We start from the raw sequence: 18,232 nt of genomic DNA, 5'->3' as shown, positions 1-18,232 counted from the left end.
GCAGAGGGTGAGAGAGAAGGGAAGAGAGGGTGTGTGTGTACCATTCACATAAAGCAGAGGCTGAGAGAGGACATGCATGTGTACCATTCACATAAAGCAGAGGGTGAGAGAGGGCATGCGTGTGTACCATTCACATAAAGCAGAGGGTGAGAGAGGGCATGCGTGTGTACCATTCACATAAAGCAGAGGGTGAGAGAGGGCATGCGTGTGTACCATTCACATGAAGCGGAGGCTGAGAGAGAGCATGTGTCTGTGTGCCATTTACATAAATCAGAGGGTGAGAGAGAAGGGAAGAGAGGATATGCGTGTGTATCATTTACATGAATCAGAGGGTGAGGAGAAGGAAACAGAGAGTGTGTGTACTATTTACATTAATCGAAGGGTGAGACAGAAGGGAAGAGAGGGCATGTGTGTGTATCATTTACATGAAGCAGAGGATTAGAAAGAAGAGAGGGCATGTGTGTGTGTATCATTTACATGAAGCAGAGGGTGAGAGAGAAGAGAAGAGAGGGCATGTGTGTGTATCATTTACATGAAGCAGAAGGTGAGAGAGAAGGGAAGAGAGGGCATGTGTGTGTATCATTTACATGAAGCAGAGGGTGAGAGAGAAGGGAAGAGAGGGCATGTGTGTGTGTACTATTTACATGAATCAGAGGGTGAGAGAGAAGGAAGAGAGGACATGTGTGTGTATCATTTACATGAAGCAGAGGGTGAGAGAGAAGGGAAGAGAGGGTGTGTGTGTAGCATTTACATGAAGCAGAGGGTGAGAGAGAAGGAAAGAGAGGGAATGTGTGTGTGTGTATCATTTACATGAAGAAGAAGGTGAGAGAGAAGGAAAGAGAGGGCATGTGTGTGTATCATTTACATGAAGCAGAGGGTAAGAGAGAAGGAAGAGAGGGCATGTGTGTGTACTATTTACATGAAACAGAAGGTGAGAGAGAAGGGAAGAGAGGACATGCGTGCGTACTATTTACATGAAGCAGAGGGTGAGAGAGAAGGGAAGAGAGGGCATGTGTGTGTATCATTTACATGAAGCAGAGGGTGAGAGAGAAGGGAGAGGGCATGTGTGTGTATCATTTACATGAAGCAGAGGGTGAGAGAGAAGGAAAGAGAGGGCATGTGTGTGTACCATTTACATGAAGCAGAGGGTGAGAGAGAAGGAAAGAGAGGGAAAGTGTGTGTATCATTTACATGAAGAAGTCGGTGAAATTGAAGAGAAGAGAGGGCATGTGTGTGTATCGTTTACATGAAGCAGAGGGTGAAAGAGAAGGGAAGAGAGGGCATGTGTGTGTGTACTATTTACATGAAGCAGAGGGTGAGAGAGAAGGGAAGAGAGGGCATGTGTGTGTAGCATTTACATGAAGCAGAGGGTGAGAGAGAAGGGAAGAGAGGGTGTGTGTGTAGCATTTACATGAAGCAGAGGGTGAGAGAGAAGGGAGAGGGCATGTGTGTGTAGCATTTACATGAAGCAGAGGGTGAGAGAGAAGGAAAGAGAGGGAATGTGTGTGTATCATTTACATGAAGAAGAAGGTGAGAGAGAAGGAAAGAGAGGGCATGTGTGTGTATCATTTACATGAAGCAGAGGGTAAGAGAGAAGGAAGAGAGGGCATGTGTGTGTTTACTATTTACATGAAACAGAAGGTGAGAGAGAAGGGAAGAGAGGACATGCGTGCGTACTATTTACATGAAGCAGAGGGTGAGAGAGAAGGGAAGAGAGGGCATGTGTGTGTATCATTTACATGAAGCAGAGGGTGAGAGAGAAGGGAGAGGGCATGTGTGTGTATCATTTACATGAAGCAGAGGGTGAGAGAGAAGGGAGAGGGCATGTGTGTGTACCATTTACATGAAGCAGAGGGTGAGAGAGAAGGAAAGAGAGGGAATGTGTGTGTATCATTTACATGAAGAAGAAGGTGAGAGAGAAGGAAAGAGAGGGCATGTGTGTGTATCATTTACATAAAGCAGAGGGTAAGAGAGAAGGAAGAGAGGGCATGTGTGTGTATCATTTACATGAAGCAGAGGGTGAGAGAGAAGGGAAGAGAGGGCATGTGTGTGTATCATTTACATGAAGCAGAGGGTGAGAGAGAAGGAAGAGAGGGCGTGTGTGTGTGTGTAGCATTTACATGAAGCAGAGGGTGAGAGAGAAGGGAAGAGAGGGCATGTGTGTGTGTATCATTTACATGAAGCAGAGGGTAACAGAGAAGGGAAGAGAGGGCATGTGTGTGTATCATTTACATGAAGCAGAGGGTAACAGAGAAGGGAAGAGAGGGCATGTGTGTGTAGCATTTACATGAAGCAGAGGGTGAGAGAGAGAGAAGGGAAGAGAGGGCGTGTGTGTATCATTTACATGAAGCAGAGGGTGAGAGAGAAGGGAAGAGAGGGCATGTGTGTGTAGCATTTACATGAAGCAGAGGGTGAGAGAGAAGAAAAGAGAGGGAAAGTGTGTGTATCATTTACATGAAGAAGTCGGTGAAATTGAAGAGAAGAGAGGGCATGTGTGTGTATCGTTTACATGAAGCAGAGGGTGAAAGAGAAGGGAAGAGAGGGCATGTGTGTGTATCATTTACATGAAGCAGAGGGTGAGAGAGAAGGGAAGAGAGGGTGTGTGTGTAGCATTTACATGAAGCAGAGGGTGAGAGAGAAGGGAGAGGGCATGCGTGTGTACCATTCACATAAAGCAGAGGCTGAGAGAGGACATGCATGTGTACCATTCACATAAAGCAGAGGGTGAGAGAGGGCATGCGTGTGTACCATTCACATAAAGCAAAGGGTGAGAGAGGGCATGCGTGTGTACCATTCACATAAAGCTGAGGCTGAGAGAGAGCATGTGTCTGTGTGCCATTTACATAAATCAGAGGGTGAGAGAGAAGGGAAGAGAGGATATGCGTGTGTATCATTTACATGAATCAGAGGGTGAGGAGAAGGAAACAGAGAGTGTGTGTACTATTTACATTAATCGAAGGGTGAGACAGAAGGGAAGAGAGGGCATGTGTGTGTATCATTTACATGAAGCAGAAGGTGAGAGAGAAGGGAAGAGAGGGCATGTGTGTGTATCATTTACATGAAGAAGAAGGTGAGAGAGAAGGGAAGAGAGGGCATGTGTGTGTATCATTTACATGAAGAAGAAGGTGAGAGAGAAGGAAAGAGAGGGCATGTGTGTGTATCATTTACATAAAGCAGAGGGTAAGAGAGAAGGAAGAGAGGGCATGTGTGTGTGTGTATCATTCACATGAAGCAGAGGGTGAGAGAGAAGGGAAGAGAGGGCATGTGTGTGTATCATTTACATGAAGCAGAGGGTGAGAGAGAAGGAAGAGAGGGCGTGTGTGTGTATCATTTACATGAAGCAGAGGGTAACAGAGAAGGGAAGAGAGGGCATGTGTGTGTAGCATTTACATGAAGCAGAGGGTGAGAGAGAGAGAAGGGAAGAGAGGGCATGTGTGTGTATCATTTACATGAAGCAGAGGGTAACAGAGAAGGGAAGAGAGGGCATGTGTGTGTATCATTTACATGAAGCAGAGGGTGAGAGAGAAGGAAGAGAGGGCGTGTGTGTGTGTGTAGCATTTACATGAAGCAGAGGGTGAGAGAGAAGGGAAGAGAGGGCATGTGTGTGTATCATTTACATGAAGCAGAGGGTAACAGAGAAGGGAAGAGAGGGCATGTGTGTGTAGCATTTACATGAAGCAGAGGGTGAGAGAGAGAGAAGGGAAGAGAGGGCGTGTGTGTATCATTTACATGAAGCAGAGGGTAACAGAGAAGGGAAGAGAGGGCATGTGTGTGTGTAGCATTTACATGAAGCAGAGGGTAACAGAGAAGGGAAGAGAGGGCATGTGTGTGTGTAGCATTTACATGAAGCAGAGGGTAACAGAGAAGGGAAGAGAGGGCATGTGTGTGTGTAGCATTTACATGAAGCAGAGGGTGAGAGAGAAGGGAAGAGAGGGCATGTGTGTGTAGCATTTACATGAAGCAGAGGGTGAGAGAGAGAGAAGGGAAGAGAGGGCGTGTGTGTATCATTTACATGAAGCAGAGGGTAACAGAGAAGGGAAGAGAGGGCATGTGTGTGTGTAGCATTTACATGAAGCAGAGGGTAACAGAGAAGGGAAGAGAGGGCATGTGTGTGTGTAGCATTTACATGAAGCAGAGGGTGAGAGAGAAGGGAAGAGAGGGCGTGTGTGTATCATTTACATGAAGCAGAGGGTGAGAGAGAAGGGAAGAGAGGGCATGTGTGTGTAGCATTTACATGAAGCAGAGGGTGAGAGAGAAGGGAAGAGAGGGTGTGTGTGTATCATTTACATGAAGCAGAGGGTGAGAGAGAAGGGAAGAGAGGGCATGTGTGTGTACTATTTACATGAAGCAGAGGGTGAGAGAGAAGGGAAGAGAGGGCATGTGTGTGTAGCATTTACATGAAGCAGAGGGTGAGAGAGAGAGAAGGGAAGAGAGGGCGTGTGTGTGTATCATTTACATGAAGCAGAGGGTGAGAGAGAAGGGAAGAGAGGGCATGTGTGTGTAGCATTTACATGAAGCAGAGGGTGAGAGAGAAGGAAAGAGAGGGAAAGTGTGTGTATCATTTACATGAAGAAGTCGGTGAAATTGAAGAGAAGAGAGGGCATGTGTGTGTATCATTTACATGAAGCAGAGGGTGAAAGAGAAGGGAAGAGAGGGCATGTGTGTGTAGCATTTACATGAAGCAGACGGTGAGAGAGAAGGGAAGAGAGGGCATGTGTGTGTAGCATTTACATGAAGCAGAGGGTGAGAGAGAAGGGAAGAGAGGGTGTGTGTGTAGCATTTACATGAAGCAGAGGGTGAGAGAGAAGGGAAGAGAGGGTGTGTGTGTAGCATTTACATGAAGCAGAGGGTGAGAGAGAAGGGAGAGGGCATGCGTGTGTACCATTCACATAAAGCAGAGGCTGAGAGAGGACATGCATGTGTACCATTCACATAAAGCAGAGGGTGAGAGAGGGCATGCGTGTGTACCATTCACATAAAGCAGAGGGTGAGAGAGGGCATGCGTGTGTACCATTCACATAAAGCTGAGGCTGAGAGAGAGCATGTGTCTGTGTGCCATTTACATAAATCAGAGGGTGAGAGAGAAGGGAAGAGAGGGCATGTGTGTGTATCATTTACATGAAGCAGAAGGTGAGAGAGAAGGGAAGAGAGGGCATGTGTGTGTATCATTTACATCAAGCAGAGGGTGAGAGAGAAGGAAGAGAGGGCATGTGTGTGTATCATTTACATGAAGCAGAAGGTGAGAGAGAAGGGAAGAGAGGGCATGTGTGTGTATCATTTACATAAAGCAGAGGGTAAGAGAGAAGGAAGAGAGGGCATATGTGTGTACCATTTACATGAAGCAGAGGCTGAGAGTGAAGAGAAGAGAGGGCATGTGTGTGTGTGTATCATTCACATGAAGCAGAGGGTGAGAGAGAAGGGAAGAGAGGGCATGTGTGTGTATCATTTACATGAAGCAGAGGGTGAGAGAGAAGGGAAGAGAGGGCATGTGTGTGTATCATTTACATGAAGCAGAGGGTGAGAGAGAAGGAAGAGAGGGCGTGTGTGTGTGTGTAGCATTTACATGAAGCAGAGGGTGAGAGAGAAGGGAAGAGAGGGCATGTGTGTGTATCATTTACATGAAGCAGAGGGTAACAGAGAAGGAAAGAGAGGGCATGTGTGTGTAGCATTTACATGAAGCAGAGGGTGAGAGAGAAGGGAAGAGAGGGCATGTGTGTGTAGCATTTACATGAAGCAGAGGGTGAGAGAGAGAGAAGGGAAGAGAGGGCGTGTGTGTATCATTTACATGAAGCAGAGGGTGAGAGAGAAGGGAAGAGAGGGCATGTGTGTGTAGCATTTACATGAAGCAGAGGGTGAGAGAGAAGGGAAGAGAGGGCGTGTGTGTATCATTTACATGAAGCAGAGGGTGAGAGAGAAGGGAAGAGAGGGCATGTGTGTGTAGCATTTACATGAAGCAGAGGGTGAGAGAGAAGGGAAGAGAGGGCGTGTGTGTATCATTTACATGAAGCAGAGGGTGAGAGAGAAGGGAAGAGAGGGCATGTGTGTGTAGCATTTACATGAAGCAGAGGGTGAGAGAGAGAGAAGGGAAGAGAGGGCGTGTGTGTGTATCATTTACATGAAGCAGAGGGTGAGAGAGAAAGGAAGAGAGGGCGTGTGTGTGTATCATTTACATGAAGCAGAGGGTGAGAGAGAAGGTAAGAGAGGGCATGTGTGTGTGTGTAGCATTTACATGAAGCAGAGGGTGAGAGAGAAGAGAAGAGAGGGCATGTGTGTGTAGCATTTACATGAAGCAGAGGGTGAGAGAGAAGGAAGAGAGGGCGTGTGTGTATCATTTACATGAATCAGAGGGTGAGAGAGAAGGGAAGAGAGAGCATGTGTGTGTGTGTATCATTTACATGAAGCAGAGGGTGAGAGAGAAGGGAAGAGAGAGCATGTGTGTGTGTGTGTATCATTTACATGATGCAGAGAGTGAGAGAGAAGGAAGAGAGGGCATGTGTGTGTGTGTATTATTTACATGATGCAGAGGGTGAGAGAGAAGGAAGAGAGGGCGTGTGTGTGTGTGTAGCATTTACATGAAGCAGAGGGTGAGAGAGAAGGGAAGAGAGGGCATGTGTGTGTGCAATTTACATGAATCAGAGGGTGAGAGAGAAGGGAAGAGAGGGCATGTGTGTGTATCATTTACATGAAGCAGAGGGTAAGAGAGAAGGGAGGAGAGGGCATGTGTGTGTATCATTTACATGAAGCAGAGGATAAGAGAGAAGGGAAGAGAGGGCATGTGTGTGTAGCATTTACATGAAGCAGAGGGTGAGAGAGAAGGGAAGACAAGGTAGGGGTGTGAACCAAATATATTTTATTATTACAATCTGTCTGTACTGAGGCTCATCAGTAACATAGGGGGAAAACATTTTAGAATCTGAGTTTTCTAACTGTGAAGCTTATACCATAGATCACTCACTTGCAGAGACATCTGATGGCTGAATATTCTGTACAAGGTCCCCATGTGATCCTGTGTCTAGGACACTGTGACCTGTTAGATCTAATAAAGAATAAAATGAGTTGTTTGGTTATATGGATTTAAGTGCAGTTATCTCACACAATCTGATTATACAGTAATATTACACAATTATTTGAAAACATTACTAGTAGCTTCTGCCATAGATCTGTTACCTGCAGAGACGTCTGATGGGGTCTCCACTGGCTGAATATTCTGTACCAGTTCTCTATGTGCTCCTGTGTATAGATTTTCATCACTGTGACCTGTTAGTTCTAATAAAGAATAAAATCAGTTCATTTTGTTAAAGGGACATTATACACTAGATTTTTCTTTGCATAAATGTTTTGTAGATGATCCATTTATAGAGCCCATACAGTTTTTTTTTTCTTTTTTAAATGTATAGTTTATTTTTAAATAACATTGCTTTGATTTGATTTTCAGACTCCTAACCAAGCCCCAAGGTTTTAGGAGAATACTGACGGATACCTATTCCAGCTTGCTCCTGTTTGTGTAAAGAGCCTTTTCATATGCAAAGGAAGGGGAGTGTCTGATATTTCCCACTTGCAATGGGTGTTCCAGCTACCTTTTCAACAGAGCTAAACTGGGAGCTTCTAAGTAACTTTTTAAATGGTTTTATACTGAATTTTTAAATCAGTATCTGTGCATATTATTCTTTATAGTAGAGTCTATTACATGCAGTTATATGAATTGGTGTAAACTGTCCTTTTAAATGGATAAGAAACAATTTTTGTTGCAGCTAATTATATATATATATATATATATATATATATATATATATATATATATATATATATATATATATATATATATATATATATATATATATATATATATATATATGTATATATATATAAAACATGGAAGGGAACTGCACTCCAAGACCGGATCAGGTACACATCCTGTGACTCAGTAACATCCAACCCTGGGTGCTAAATAGCACTCCAAAAAAGCTGTGATGTCACCAGAGCCACAGGCAGTTAACCCCTTTCTTTGTTCTCAGTTTGTTTAGCTTTGTGAGCTCGCATGATGGTGTGCCTGTGTTAGGGACTCAGGTGAAGGAAAGGACCTTGACGTGGTGCCTGAGCTTTCCCATTTGGCCAGATGCGGTGACTAACCTTTCCAGTTGTGATTTTATCTTAGCTGTGAGCTAGCTGGTGAGTACTGGGTGTTTCTATGTGTTGTATTACTTTTTATTTGTAATCTCCCTTGTTTCTTGCACCCATTCCGGACTGGGGTTAACTGCCTGTGGCTCTGGTGACATCACAGCTTTTTTGGAGTGCTATTTAGCACCCAGGGTTGGATGTTACTGAGTCACAGGATGTGTACCTGATCCGGTCTTGGAGTGCAGTTCCCTTCCATGTTTTGTATTTTCTATGGGTGATTACAGCCACCTGTGCACCCCTTCTTTGTTCTCAGTTTGTTTAGCTTTGTGAGCTCGCATGATGGTGTGCCTGTGTTAGGGACTCAGGCGAAGGAAAGGACCTTGACGTGGTGCCTAAGCTTTCCCATTTGGCCAGATGCGGTGACTAACCTTTCCAGTTGTGATTTTATCTTAGCTGTGAGCTAGCTGGTGAGTGCTGGGTGTTTCTATGTGTTATATATATATATATATATATATATATATATATATATATATATATATATATATATATATATATATAAAAATGTATTCAATTAAGAAGAAATCAAAGCATCTGTTTTGCACTTAAACATTTACATATATAAATGAATATACAAATTGATTTAACAGTAATTCCTCTTGACCCTTTAACTGTGTTTTTATTATTTTTGTTGGGTATAAAACTAGTTTATAATCAGACAGCTCGTTAGATCACATGTGATAGATTCACTGTAGATTTGCTGTCAGTCACGTCAGTAGTGTATGTGCATTTCCTGAGTGAGATATTTATTACTACACAGCGTTACCTGAGCTCTCACTTCCTGGGATCTCCATAGTCCTTAGTGCTTGGTGAGTCTCCATCATGACGTCCTTGTAAAGCTCCTTGTGTCCCTCTATATACTCCCACTCCTCCATAGAGAAATACACAGCAACATCCTCACACTTTATAGGCACCTGAAACACACACAACTCATTCAGTACTGACACAGGGACTGGTTCTGTCACACAATTTTTCTGACAGAGCCAGGATAATGTTACTGAGAACATACAGAGACACCGACAGAAGGTAGGAAATACACACAGGGCCAGATGGGTCAGTAAAGGGAGTCACTGTGTATAATGTCACATTCCCCAGCAGTACTCACCTCTCCTCTCAGCTGGAGAATTGCTGCTGTTGGGGGATAATGTTACTGAGAACATACAGAGACACAGACATAAAGTAGGAAATAAAAAAACAAAATAGTGCAATACATCCAGCAGCGATACTCACAGGTCAGAGCTTCAAGGAGTCACTACAAAACTCCCCAACAATAGTAAAAAAATGTAAAAATGAAGCTCTCCAAAATGCCAAAGTTTCAGTGCTTTATTTTAGAAAGTGCAGAGTCAAACAGCCACGACGTTTCGGGGAGCTATGCCCCTTAATCATGTGGTCACCACATGATTAAGGGGCATAGCTCCCCGAAACGTCGTGGCTGTTTGACTCTGCACTTTCTAAAATAAAGCACTGAAACTTTGGCATTTTGGAGAGCTTCATAAAGTAGGAAATACACAGAGAGCTAGATGGGTCAGTAAAGGGGGTCACAGTGCCATGAAGCTGGTATCTTGTCACATTCCCAGCAGTACTCACCTCTCCGCTCAGCTGTTGAACGCTGCTGTGGGAGGGCCTCTTCTTCACAATGGTGTATTCCTATAATACGTATGAGAAAGATCATCAGACTCCATTTGCCTGGACTAACAAGTTCTTGTTTCTCTCGATCATCACAAAACATATAAATAAATAAAATATAAATGGATAATTATGTGGGACCGCTATGATAAAAGTTGCTAAAGACTGAGAACATGAGCTCAAGAAAATTTACATTGCTAGAACATTTTTAGAGGGTGTGATGGGGGGGGGGCAAAAAGTTGAGCCCTTGATTGATAGGAGGTTCCTTTGGTGCTGGGTCACTTGGGTATTAAGCCTTTTTTGTAGTTGGGGTCATGCAGAGGGGCCTTTAGGTTCTGGGGTAAGTTTTTGCAATAGAGGACATGTAGTAGGGCTTTTTATGAGTGGGTTTTTTCTTTATGGTGGGAGGGGTCTTGGATGGTAGGATTAGTATATTTTTTTCTGCGGGGAGAGGATTTGTGTTGGAGGGTTGTGCAGGTGAGTGAGCTTAAAAGGACAATCTACTTGATTTTGTTTTTTATTATTTAAAAAGATAGATTACACCTTTACTACCCATTCCTGATCTTTGCATAACTAACAATGTATATGACACTTTATAACCACTAAACCTTTAAATCTCTGCCTGTTTCTAAGCGACTGCAGGTCACTCCTTATCTCAGTGCTTTTTATTAGCTTTTCACACCAAGACAGTGCTAGTCCATGCATGCAATATAGATAAACATTGTGCTCACTCCTGTGGAGTTATGTCAGAACCAGCACTAGTGGGTGAAAAAGCAAGTTTGGAAAAAGTACTGAGATAAGGGGTAGTCTGCAGAGGCTTAGATACAGGTAATAATAAAGCAAAAAAGTATATTTGTATAACAGTGATGGTTATGCAAAACTGGTGAATCTTTTTAAACAATAGCAATTTTTTAAGTAGAATGTCCCTTTAATTTAGTCTTAGTGAGATGGTCTGGTTAAACTGAAGTTAGGGTTAGTGAGATGGTCTGGGTAAGCTGAAGTTAGAATTAGTGAGATGGTCTGGGTGAGCTGAAGTTAGGGTTAGTAAGAAGGTATGGGTGAGCTGAAGTTAGGGTTAGTCAGATGATCGGGGTGAGTGAAAGTTACGGTTAGGGAGATGAAGTTAGGGTTAGTGAGATGGCACAATGTGCAGTCTCACTAGCCGGTGCGCATTGTTAGCGGAGAGATGAGTTCCATTGGTACCGGGTATGATCAATCAGCATCCACGTTCTCTCCAGATGGCAGAGTGTTTCAGGTTGAATATGCAGCTAAAGCAGTTGAGAACAGCAGCACGGCCATTGCTATCCGGTGTAAGGATGGTGTTGTGTTTGGTGTAGAGAAACTTGTTTTGTCTAAGCTCTATGAATAAGGTTCAAACAAAAGGATCTTTAATGTTGATAGACATGTTGGAATGGCAGTGCTGGACTCCTTGCAGATACCCGATCCTAAGCAGATATAGCTAGAGAAGAAGCTTCCAACTTCAGGTCAAACTATGGTTATGATATCCCAATAAAGCACCTTGCGGGCAGAGTAGCTATGTACGTGCATGCTTATACACTGTACAGCGCTGTCAGACCATTTGGCACAAGTTTCATGATGGGATCTTCCAATAAAGATGATGGTTGTCAGCTGTATATGATTGATCCATCTGGTATTTCCTATGGATACTGGGGTTGCGCTATTTGTAAAGCCAAACAGGCAGCCAAGACAGAAATAGAGAAGCTTCAGATGAAAGACATGACCTGCCGGGAAGTGGTCAAAGAGGTGGCGAAAATAATCTACATCGTATATGATAAAGTAAAGGACAAATCTTTTGAGCTGAAGCTGAGCTGGGTTGGAAAAATAACTAACGGAAAACATGAAGTTGCTCCCAAAGATGTCCAGGAAGAAGCAGAAAAATATGCAAAGGAATCTTTAGAAGAAGAAGATGATTCGGATGATGACAACATGTAACATTTCATAGCTTCAGCTGTACAAGAACTTCTTTTTGTATATAAATTTACAACACTGGACAGATTGTGTCAGACTGTTTCTGGAAAGGTTTTGTTATTTGCTCATCTTTTATCTCACACTTAAAAAAAGATAATGTGCCAAAAAAATCTGTTAGTACAATGGTCTGGGTGAGATGAAGTTAGGGTTAGTGAAATGTTCTTGGTGAGGTTAAGTGAGATGATCAGGTGAGCTGAAGTTAGGGTTAATATCATAGGTCTGGTGTATCAGAAGCAGCACAGTAAATAGGACCAGTGTCACATGACATTACCCAGAAGCTCTTACCTCTCCGGTCAGCAGGCAGATGATGCCCAGGGCCTGACTCAGGAACTGTTCTGCTATCTGCTTCCTGTATTTATTCATCTTGTTTATCATCAGTGACTGAGTCTGATGCTATAAATGTGACACCTGCAAGAAGAAAGGAAGACAACAGCGTGAGAGATCAGAAATAATCAGAGCTCTTCCTGTATTTTTATTACAGTAAATAGATGATTATGTGATATTAAACATGTTTATTTCACTTATGAGCAATCTAATAATACACGTGTGACCAGGGCCGCCACTAGAAATTGTGGGGCCCCTTAATTAACCATTGATCAGCCCCCCCTTTGACATGTTTAATATTTGACCAAGTGACTAAAACGTATATATGCACTTTATTCTTAAGTGCAGTCAAACTTGGAAATGTTGTAAAGGTAGTAACACACAAACACAGAAACACACAGACACACATAAGGATTCACATATAGACACTCTAGCAGACACGCAAAGAAACACACAAACAATCTCAGACAGACACCAACACAGACACTCATCACTTGTTTACATTGACCTGACAAGTAATGAGGTACAGTTTTGTCAAAAAAGGAGATTTACAAGACAAAATATGGGATTCTGATTATCTTTTTGTCAAGGAAGATGACAACTATATGATGACAACAGCATGCAGTGGCTGAAAGGAAGGGCCCTGAACTGCCTAAACAATAATTTAAAGGTTAAGTGGTGGATTGGTGACTTCCAGAAAGTTCTCATTAGTCTCAAAGTCTGTATAAAGATGTGAATAATCTGTAGTAAGGTCAAAATGTCCTAAAAAGGAACAGACAATGGACACACACACACACAAACACAAACTTGCTCATACACCCAAGGAAACACCCACAGAGACAGTCTCAAAAACACACAAAGACATATACACTCACGGATACCCACAGAAAACACACAAAGACATACATACACACCCTCACAGAGACATCCACAGAAAATGCACAAAGACAGACACACAAACCCTGACAGAGAGATCCACAGAAAGAAAAAAAAAACATGCACACTCATAGAGACACCAACAAAATCAAAAAAGACATAAACACAGACACTCACAGAAACACTCACAGGAGGTAAAATTTCTGCACATTGCCATCCCCTAAATCAACAGTGTGTGACATGCATAATAAAAAAAAATTGCAGAAATTAAGAGATCAATTTTTAAAGAATCATATTTGTATTTGTAATTAACAAAAAACAAAGTGTCAGCGCTACTGTTATGGAAAGATAGTGAAGTATATAAATTATAAGTAATGCGGAGTAATATACTAGGGCTTATATCCCAAAAAAGTTAATAAATGATATACCTTGCAAAGTCCTAAACCACTGTAAGCATAATACAAGTATACAATACAATGAATTGATATATTATGGAGTTGCAATTGACTAAATAAGATACTAAAATAAAATATAGTCAAAAGAAAACCAAAGAATCAAATGCACTGCTGTGTGGTAAATTAATGAAACGTTCCAGTAATAGAGTCTCAAAAAGTTATTGCCTTACAATAGGTGGCTGTGATAATGTTGTGAGTCCTCACCAAACGAACTGGTGTGTGCTGCTCTTCAAAAAGGGGTGTATCATGTGCGGATCCCTTAGAACAAGGCAAAGCTGAAAGACAAAAAGAGAAGAGCGCAGCCGGACTCAATTGAAGAGAGTTTATTTAATCACACAACTAAAACACTTTAGGTATTCTGCGTACCAGATAAAAGATAAAGCGAAGCATATAGGACACAATATCTTGATAGGTTTAGTTACCGCTTCACAGGTCGCCCATTCAGGAAAGCCGGATGTAAAGTAAAGTCCTTAGCTACTCCTCTCGTGAAGTGGTGTGCGCGGCTAGTCAGCTGTGAACTACTGAAAAAAGCCGGTTCCGGTTTCTGCCGGAAGTCTGTGTCCGTCACTGCCAATGCAGTGTAAAATCAATAGAATCCTCGACGGCCGTTTCGTTCCCTAATGTGGTAACTTTCTCAAGAGGTTGCTGTGAGTTGCAAGCAAGCTCCACCATAAAAACATGTTGCTCTAATTTCATTGGTTAACCGCTATTATTTAAAAAAAAATTATACTACAGACTGCGATATGCATAATAACTTGTCATATTACCGATAATTATTTCATCATACAATTAAAAATGCTCAAATTTGACCTCAAGACATGATATAATAATATAACACACTGCTTATTAAAACTTCATAAATAGTTAGTTAAAATGCCTAAAAAAAATTCATAATACTAATAAATCACTTGTTAAAAATCTATTAATAAAAAATGTAAAAAATATATACACAATATTTCAGGCTAATATATTCGGCAATTAATACTCATAAATAATTAGGGGATTTGGGATTCTGTTAAAGACAATAAATTCTGACTATTAAATACATAGATAGATCACATTAAAATGAGCTATCAAAGTTGACTATAATTTAAATAAATAATGGGAACAATTCTTTCTATGTATAAAGGATAAAGATGTACATAGTTGTAGGAAAATTATCATATTATACAAAATGAAGATTATTAAGACATTATAGACTAAATGTAGCCTCATGGTATGGTGTGTAGGTACAATCTGCTAGAGGTATAAATTATATTAAACTGTGAGTGTGAATTAATGTGAAAACATATATAAACACTTTAACTATTTATATCCCATACTAGCAAGTACCAACAGATGTTCTATTATGATCTATTTAGACCAAGAATGAACCCTAGGAATAACATGTGGTTAATACCAAAAAAAGGGTTGATTAAATGTAAAAAGAAAGATTGTAGCACTTGCCCATATGTTAGTAGTGAGGATTTATTTTATAATTTTAATAAATCTAAATCTTTTAAATGTAAAACTAGCTGCACTTGTGATAGTACATACGTTGTATATCAAATTACATGTAAATGTGGAAAAATTTATATCGGAAGGACTAAGAGAAAATTAAAATATAGGATATCCGAACATATCAGAAACATTGAAAACTCGTTTGAAAATCATAGTGTTTCAGAACACTTTAGGATAGCCCATAACAGCAACCCGGAAGGACTTACTGTAAAAATTATTGAATGGATAGCACCGAATAAATTAGACCACAACAGATTATTGAAACTTAGAAAAAGGGAGACCTTCTGGATTAATACACTTAATAGTTTACATCCAGAAGGTCTCAACATTGATCTTGACATCCAGGCATTCTTGGTCTAAATAGATCATAATAGGACATCTGTTGGTACTTGCTAGTATGGGATATAAATAGTTAAAGTGTTTATATATGTTTTCACATTAATTCACACTCACAGTTTAATATAATTTATACCTCTAGCAGATTGTACCTACACACCATACCATGAGGCTACATTTAGTCTATAATGTCTTAATAATCTTCTTTTTGTATAATATGATAATTTTCCTACAACTATGTACATCTTTATCCTTTATACATAGAAAGAATTGTTCCCATTATTTATTTAAATTATAGTCAACTTTGATAGCTCATTTTAATGTGATCTATCTATGTATTTAATAGTCAGAATTTATTGTCTTTAACAGAATCCAAAATCCCCTCATTATTTAGGAGTATTAATTGACGAATATATTAGCCTGAAATATTGTGTATATATTTTTTAAATTTTTTTATTAATAGATTTTTAACAAGTGATTTATTAATATTATGAATTTTTTTTAGGCTTTTTAACTATTTATGAAGTTTTAATAAGCAGTGTGTTATATTATTATATCATGTCTTGAGGTCAAATTTGAGCATTTTTAATTGTATGATGAAATAATTATCGGTAATATGACAAGTTATTATGCATATCGCAGTCTGTAGTATAATTTTTTTTAAATAATAGCGGTTAACCAATGAAATTAGAGCAACATGTTTTTATGGTGGAGCTTGCTTGCAACTCACAGCAACCTCTTGAGAAAGTTACCACGTTAGGGAACGAAACGGCCGTCGAGGATTCTATTGATTTTACACTGCATTGGAAGTGACGGACACAGACTTCCGGCAGAAACCGGAACTGGCTTTTTTCAGTAGTTCACAGCCGACTAACCGCGCACACCACTTCACGAGAGGAGTAGCTAAGGACTTTACTTTACATCCGGCTTTCCTGAATGGGCGACCTGTGAAGCGGTAACTAAACCTATCAAGATACTGTGTCCTATATGCTTCGCTTTATCTTTTATCTGGTACGCAGAATACCTAAAGTGTTTTAGTTGTGTGATTAAATAAACTCTCTTCACTTGAGTCCGGCTGCGCTCTTCTCTTTTTGTCTTTCACATTTGTATTTGTGCAAACAAAAATACTTCTGTGGATTCAAAATTGTACATTATTGATCTGTCAGAATGGGTAGATGAAGAAAAGTACTTTTGAAAGGTTGACATATGTTTGGGGTCCCCCCCCCCCTATTTGCCCCAACCAAGAGCACCACTTCAAATCTGGTGTACAAATGTTCTCATCTGTCAGCTGTACTTATAAATTTTGAAAATGCTGTACTCTATATGGTCTTGGTGGAACCATAAGCTGTGGCACTAGGTCTAATACCATTAAATCTGGTTAAATGCAGTATTTAGTCTTGTTTGTATGTATTTCAAAATTAAGTCAGCCGTAGTGTAAACTGAATAGTGTTAAATTAACTTGTCTCATTTCAAACACTGAGCAATCTTAGCCTGGGAGCATAACATTTTATGCAGATGTAAGCATCTTAGATAAAATGCCTCCTGACATCTGGAAAGTCCTTGCATAAAGGGGCAGTAAACTGGAAAAGGGGCACCTACCATTTGTGTATTGAGGAAAAAACATGTCTGCATGGTTTTAAATATAGAATTTCTACAGCATTGTCAAATAATCATAAATACACTGCTGCATATTACAAAAAAAATGTGTTTTTATGGACCCCTGGCCCCACCACACAACTACCACACTGAAGTTACAATCTGAAATTGCACAAATAAATAAAAAACATTTACTAAGTAAGTCCTACCTACTCTGCAAATGAAAGTGATCTGCCGTCTGACTCAGGCACACACTGTACAAACTGAAATGCCAAGTCTGTCTCACACTGTGCATAGTGGTTTAGTGCACACTCAGAAATCCTCTCAAATGCTAATGCTTTACTCCTTGTAATGACATTTCCCATGCTCAATAGCACTCTGCTGTAGCGCCCTCTGGTGGCTGCCACATATGTATTTTTAAATAATAGTTGTGCTTGCCTCATTGGACACGCCTGGCCCACTGGGCCCCTGACAGGAGTAACCCTATTCACCCCCTGATGGCGGCTCTGCGTGTGACCAGCTGCATATGCAGCAGATAACATAAACGATAAAATGCGACAATCTTTATATAGCATGTTTGACATTATGGGGCGTCACATTTATTTAATATTAAAGGGCCAGTAAATACAGTAGAGTTGCATGAAAACAAGACAATGCAATAGCACTTAGTCTGAATTTCAAATGAGTAGTAGATTTTCTTCTGACAAATTTCAAATCTATGTCTATTTCCACTCCCCTTGTATCATGTGACAGCCATCAGCCAATCACAAATGCATATACATATTTTAGTGACTTCTTGCAAATGCTAGGGAGCAGCTGGTGACTCAAAAAGTGTAAATATAAAAAGATTGCCAGAAAAGATTTTAATCAGCTCCTCCAGGAGGAAAATCATAAGATTGCAACCTGGCTAAATCAGAGGTACTATGAGGGTGGAGACAAGGCCGGGAAGCTCTTAGCGAGAACGCTTAGGAGATCCCAGCTTAAGGCGTATGTCTATTCCATGAGAGACCATATGGACAAAGTCCATAGAGATAGCCCTGGCATAGCGGAAATTTTCCGGCATTACTATAGCGGTCTTTATAACCTAACATCTACGGTGGCTGCCTGTGAGACTAATAGTCCCCCCCAGGACCTCCTGGTCCAAGAATATCTTAAAGACACGAAACTGAAAGTACTGAACTTGGAGGCAGTGGAGTTCCTTGACTCCTCTCTGACTAAGGAGGAGATAGAGGACGCTCTAAAAAGTCTCCCGAGTGGCAAGTGTCCTGGCCCGGACGGGCTAGGTTCGAAATATTATAAGACCTTCCTGCCCATCCTGTTACCACATTTGCAATCTATGTTCAACTCTCTATCTG

General features: G+C 40.9%; 1 protein-coding gene and 1 pseudogene across 1 annotated transcript in view; one reads left to right on the top strand and one right to left on the bottom strand.

The window, feature by feature from the left end:
• Positions 1 to 12,199, bottom strand: part of LOC128657070 (gastrula zinc finger protein XlCGF26.1-like) — a 243,877-nt gene extending 231,678 nt beyond the window's left edge. Inside the window, exons 1-5 of the mRNA XM_053711299.1 lie at positions 12,076 to 12,199; positions 9,763 to 9,822; positions 8,942 to 9,089; positions 7,168 to 7,266; positions 6,956 to 7,036 (exon numbers count right to left, since the gene is read on the bottom strand). Of these exons, the coding sequence (XP_053567274.1) occupies positions 6,956 to 7,036; positions 7,168 to 7,266; positions 8,942 to 9,089; positions 9,763 to 9,822; positions 12,076 to 12,165 (478 nt within the window). The 5' untranslated portion in view covers positions 12,166 to 12,199. The remainder of the gene's footprint in view (positions 1 to 6,955; positions 7,037 to 7,167; positions 7,267 to 8,941; positions 9,090 to 9,762; positions 9,823 to 12,075) is intronic.
• LOC128657071 (proteasome subunit alpha type-3-like) lies at positions 10,951 to 11,791 on the top strand (annotated as a pseudogene).
• Positions 12,200 to 18,232: the final 6,033 nt, after the last annotated feature.

Source organism: Bombina bombina, chromosome 4, assembly GCF_027579735.1.
Source record: "Bombina bombina isolate aBomBom1 chromosome 4, aBomBom1.pri, whole genome shotgun sequence".
NCBI classification, from domain to species: Eukaryota; Metazoa; Chordata; class Amphibia; order Anura; family Bombinatoridae; genus Bombina; species Bombina bombina.
This window is presented reverse-complemented; position numbering and strand designations above follow the sequence as displayed.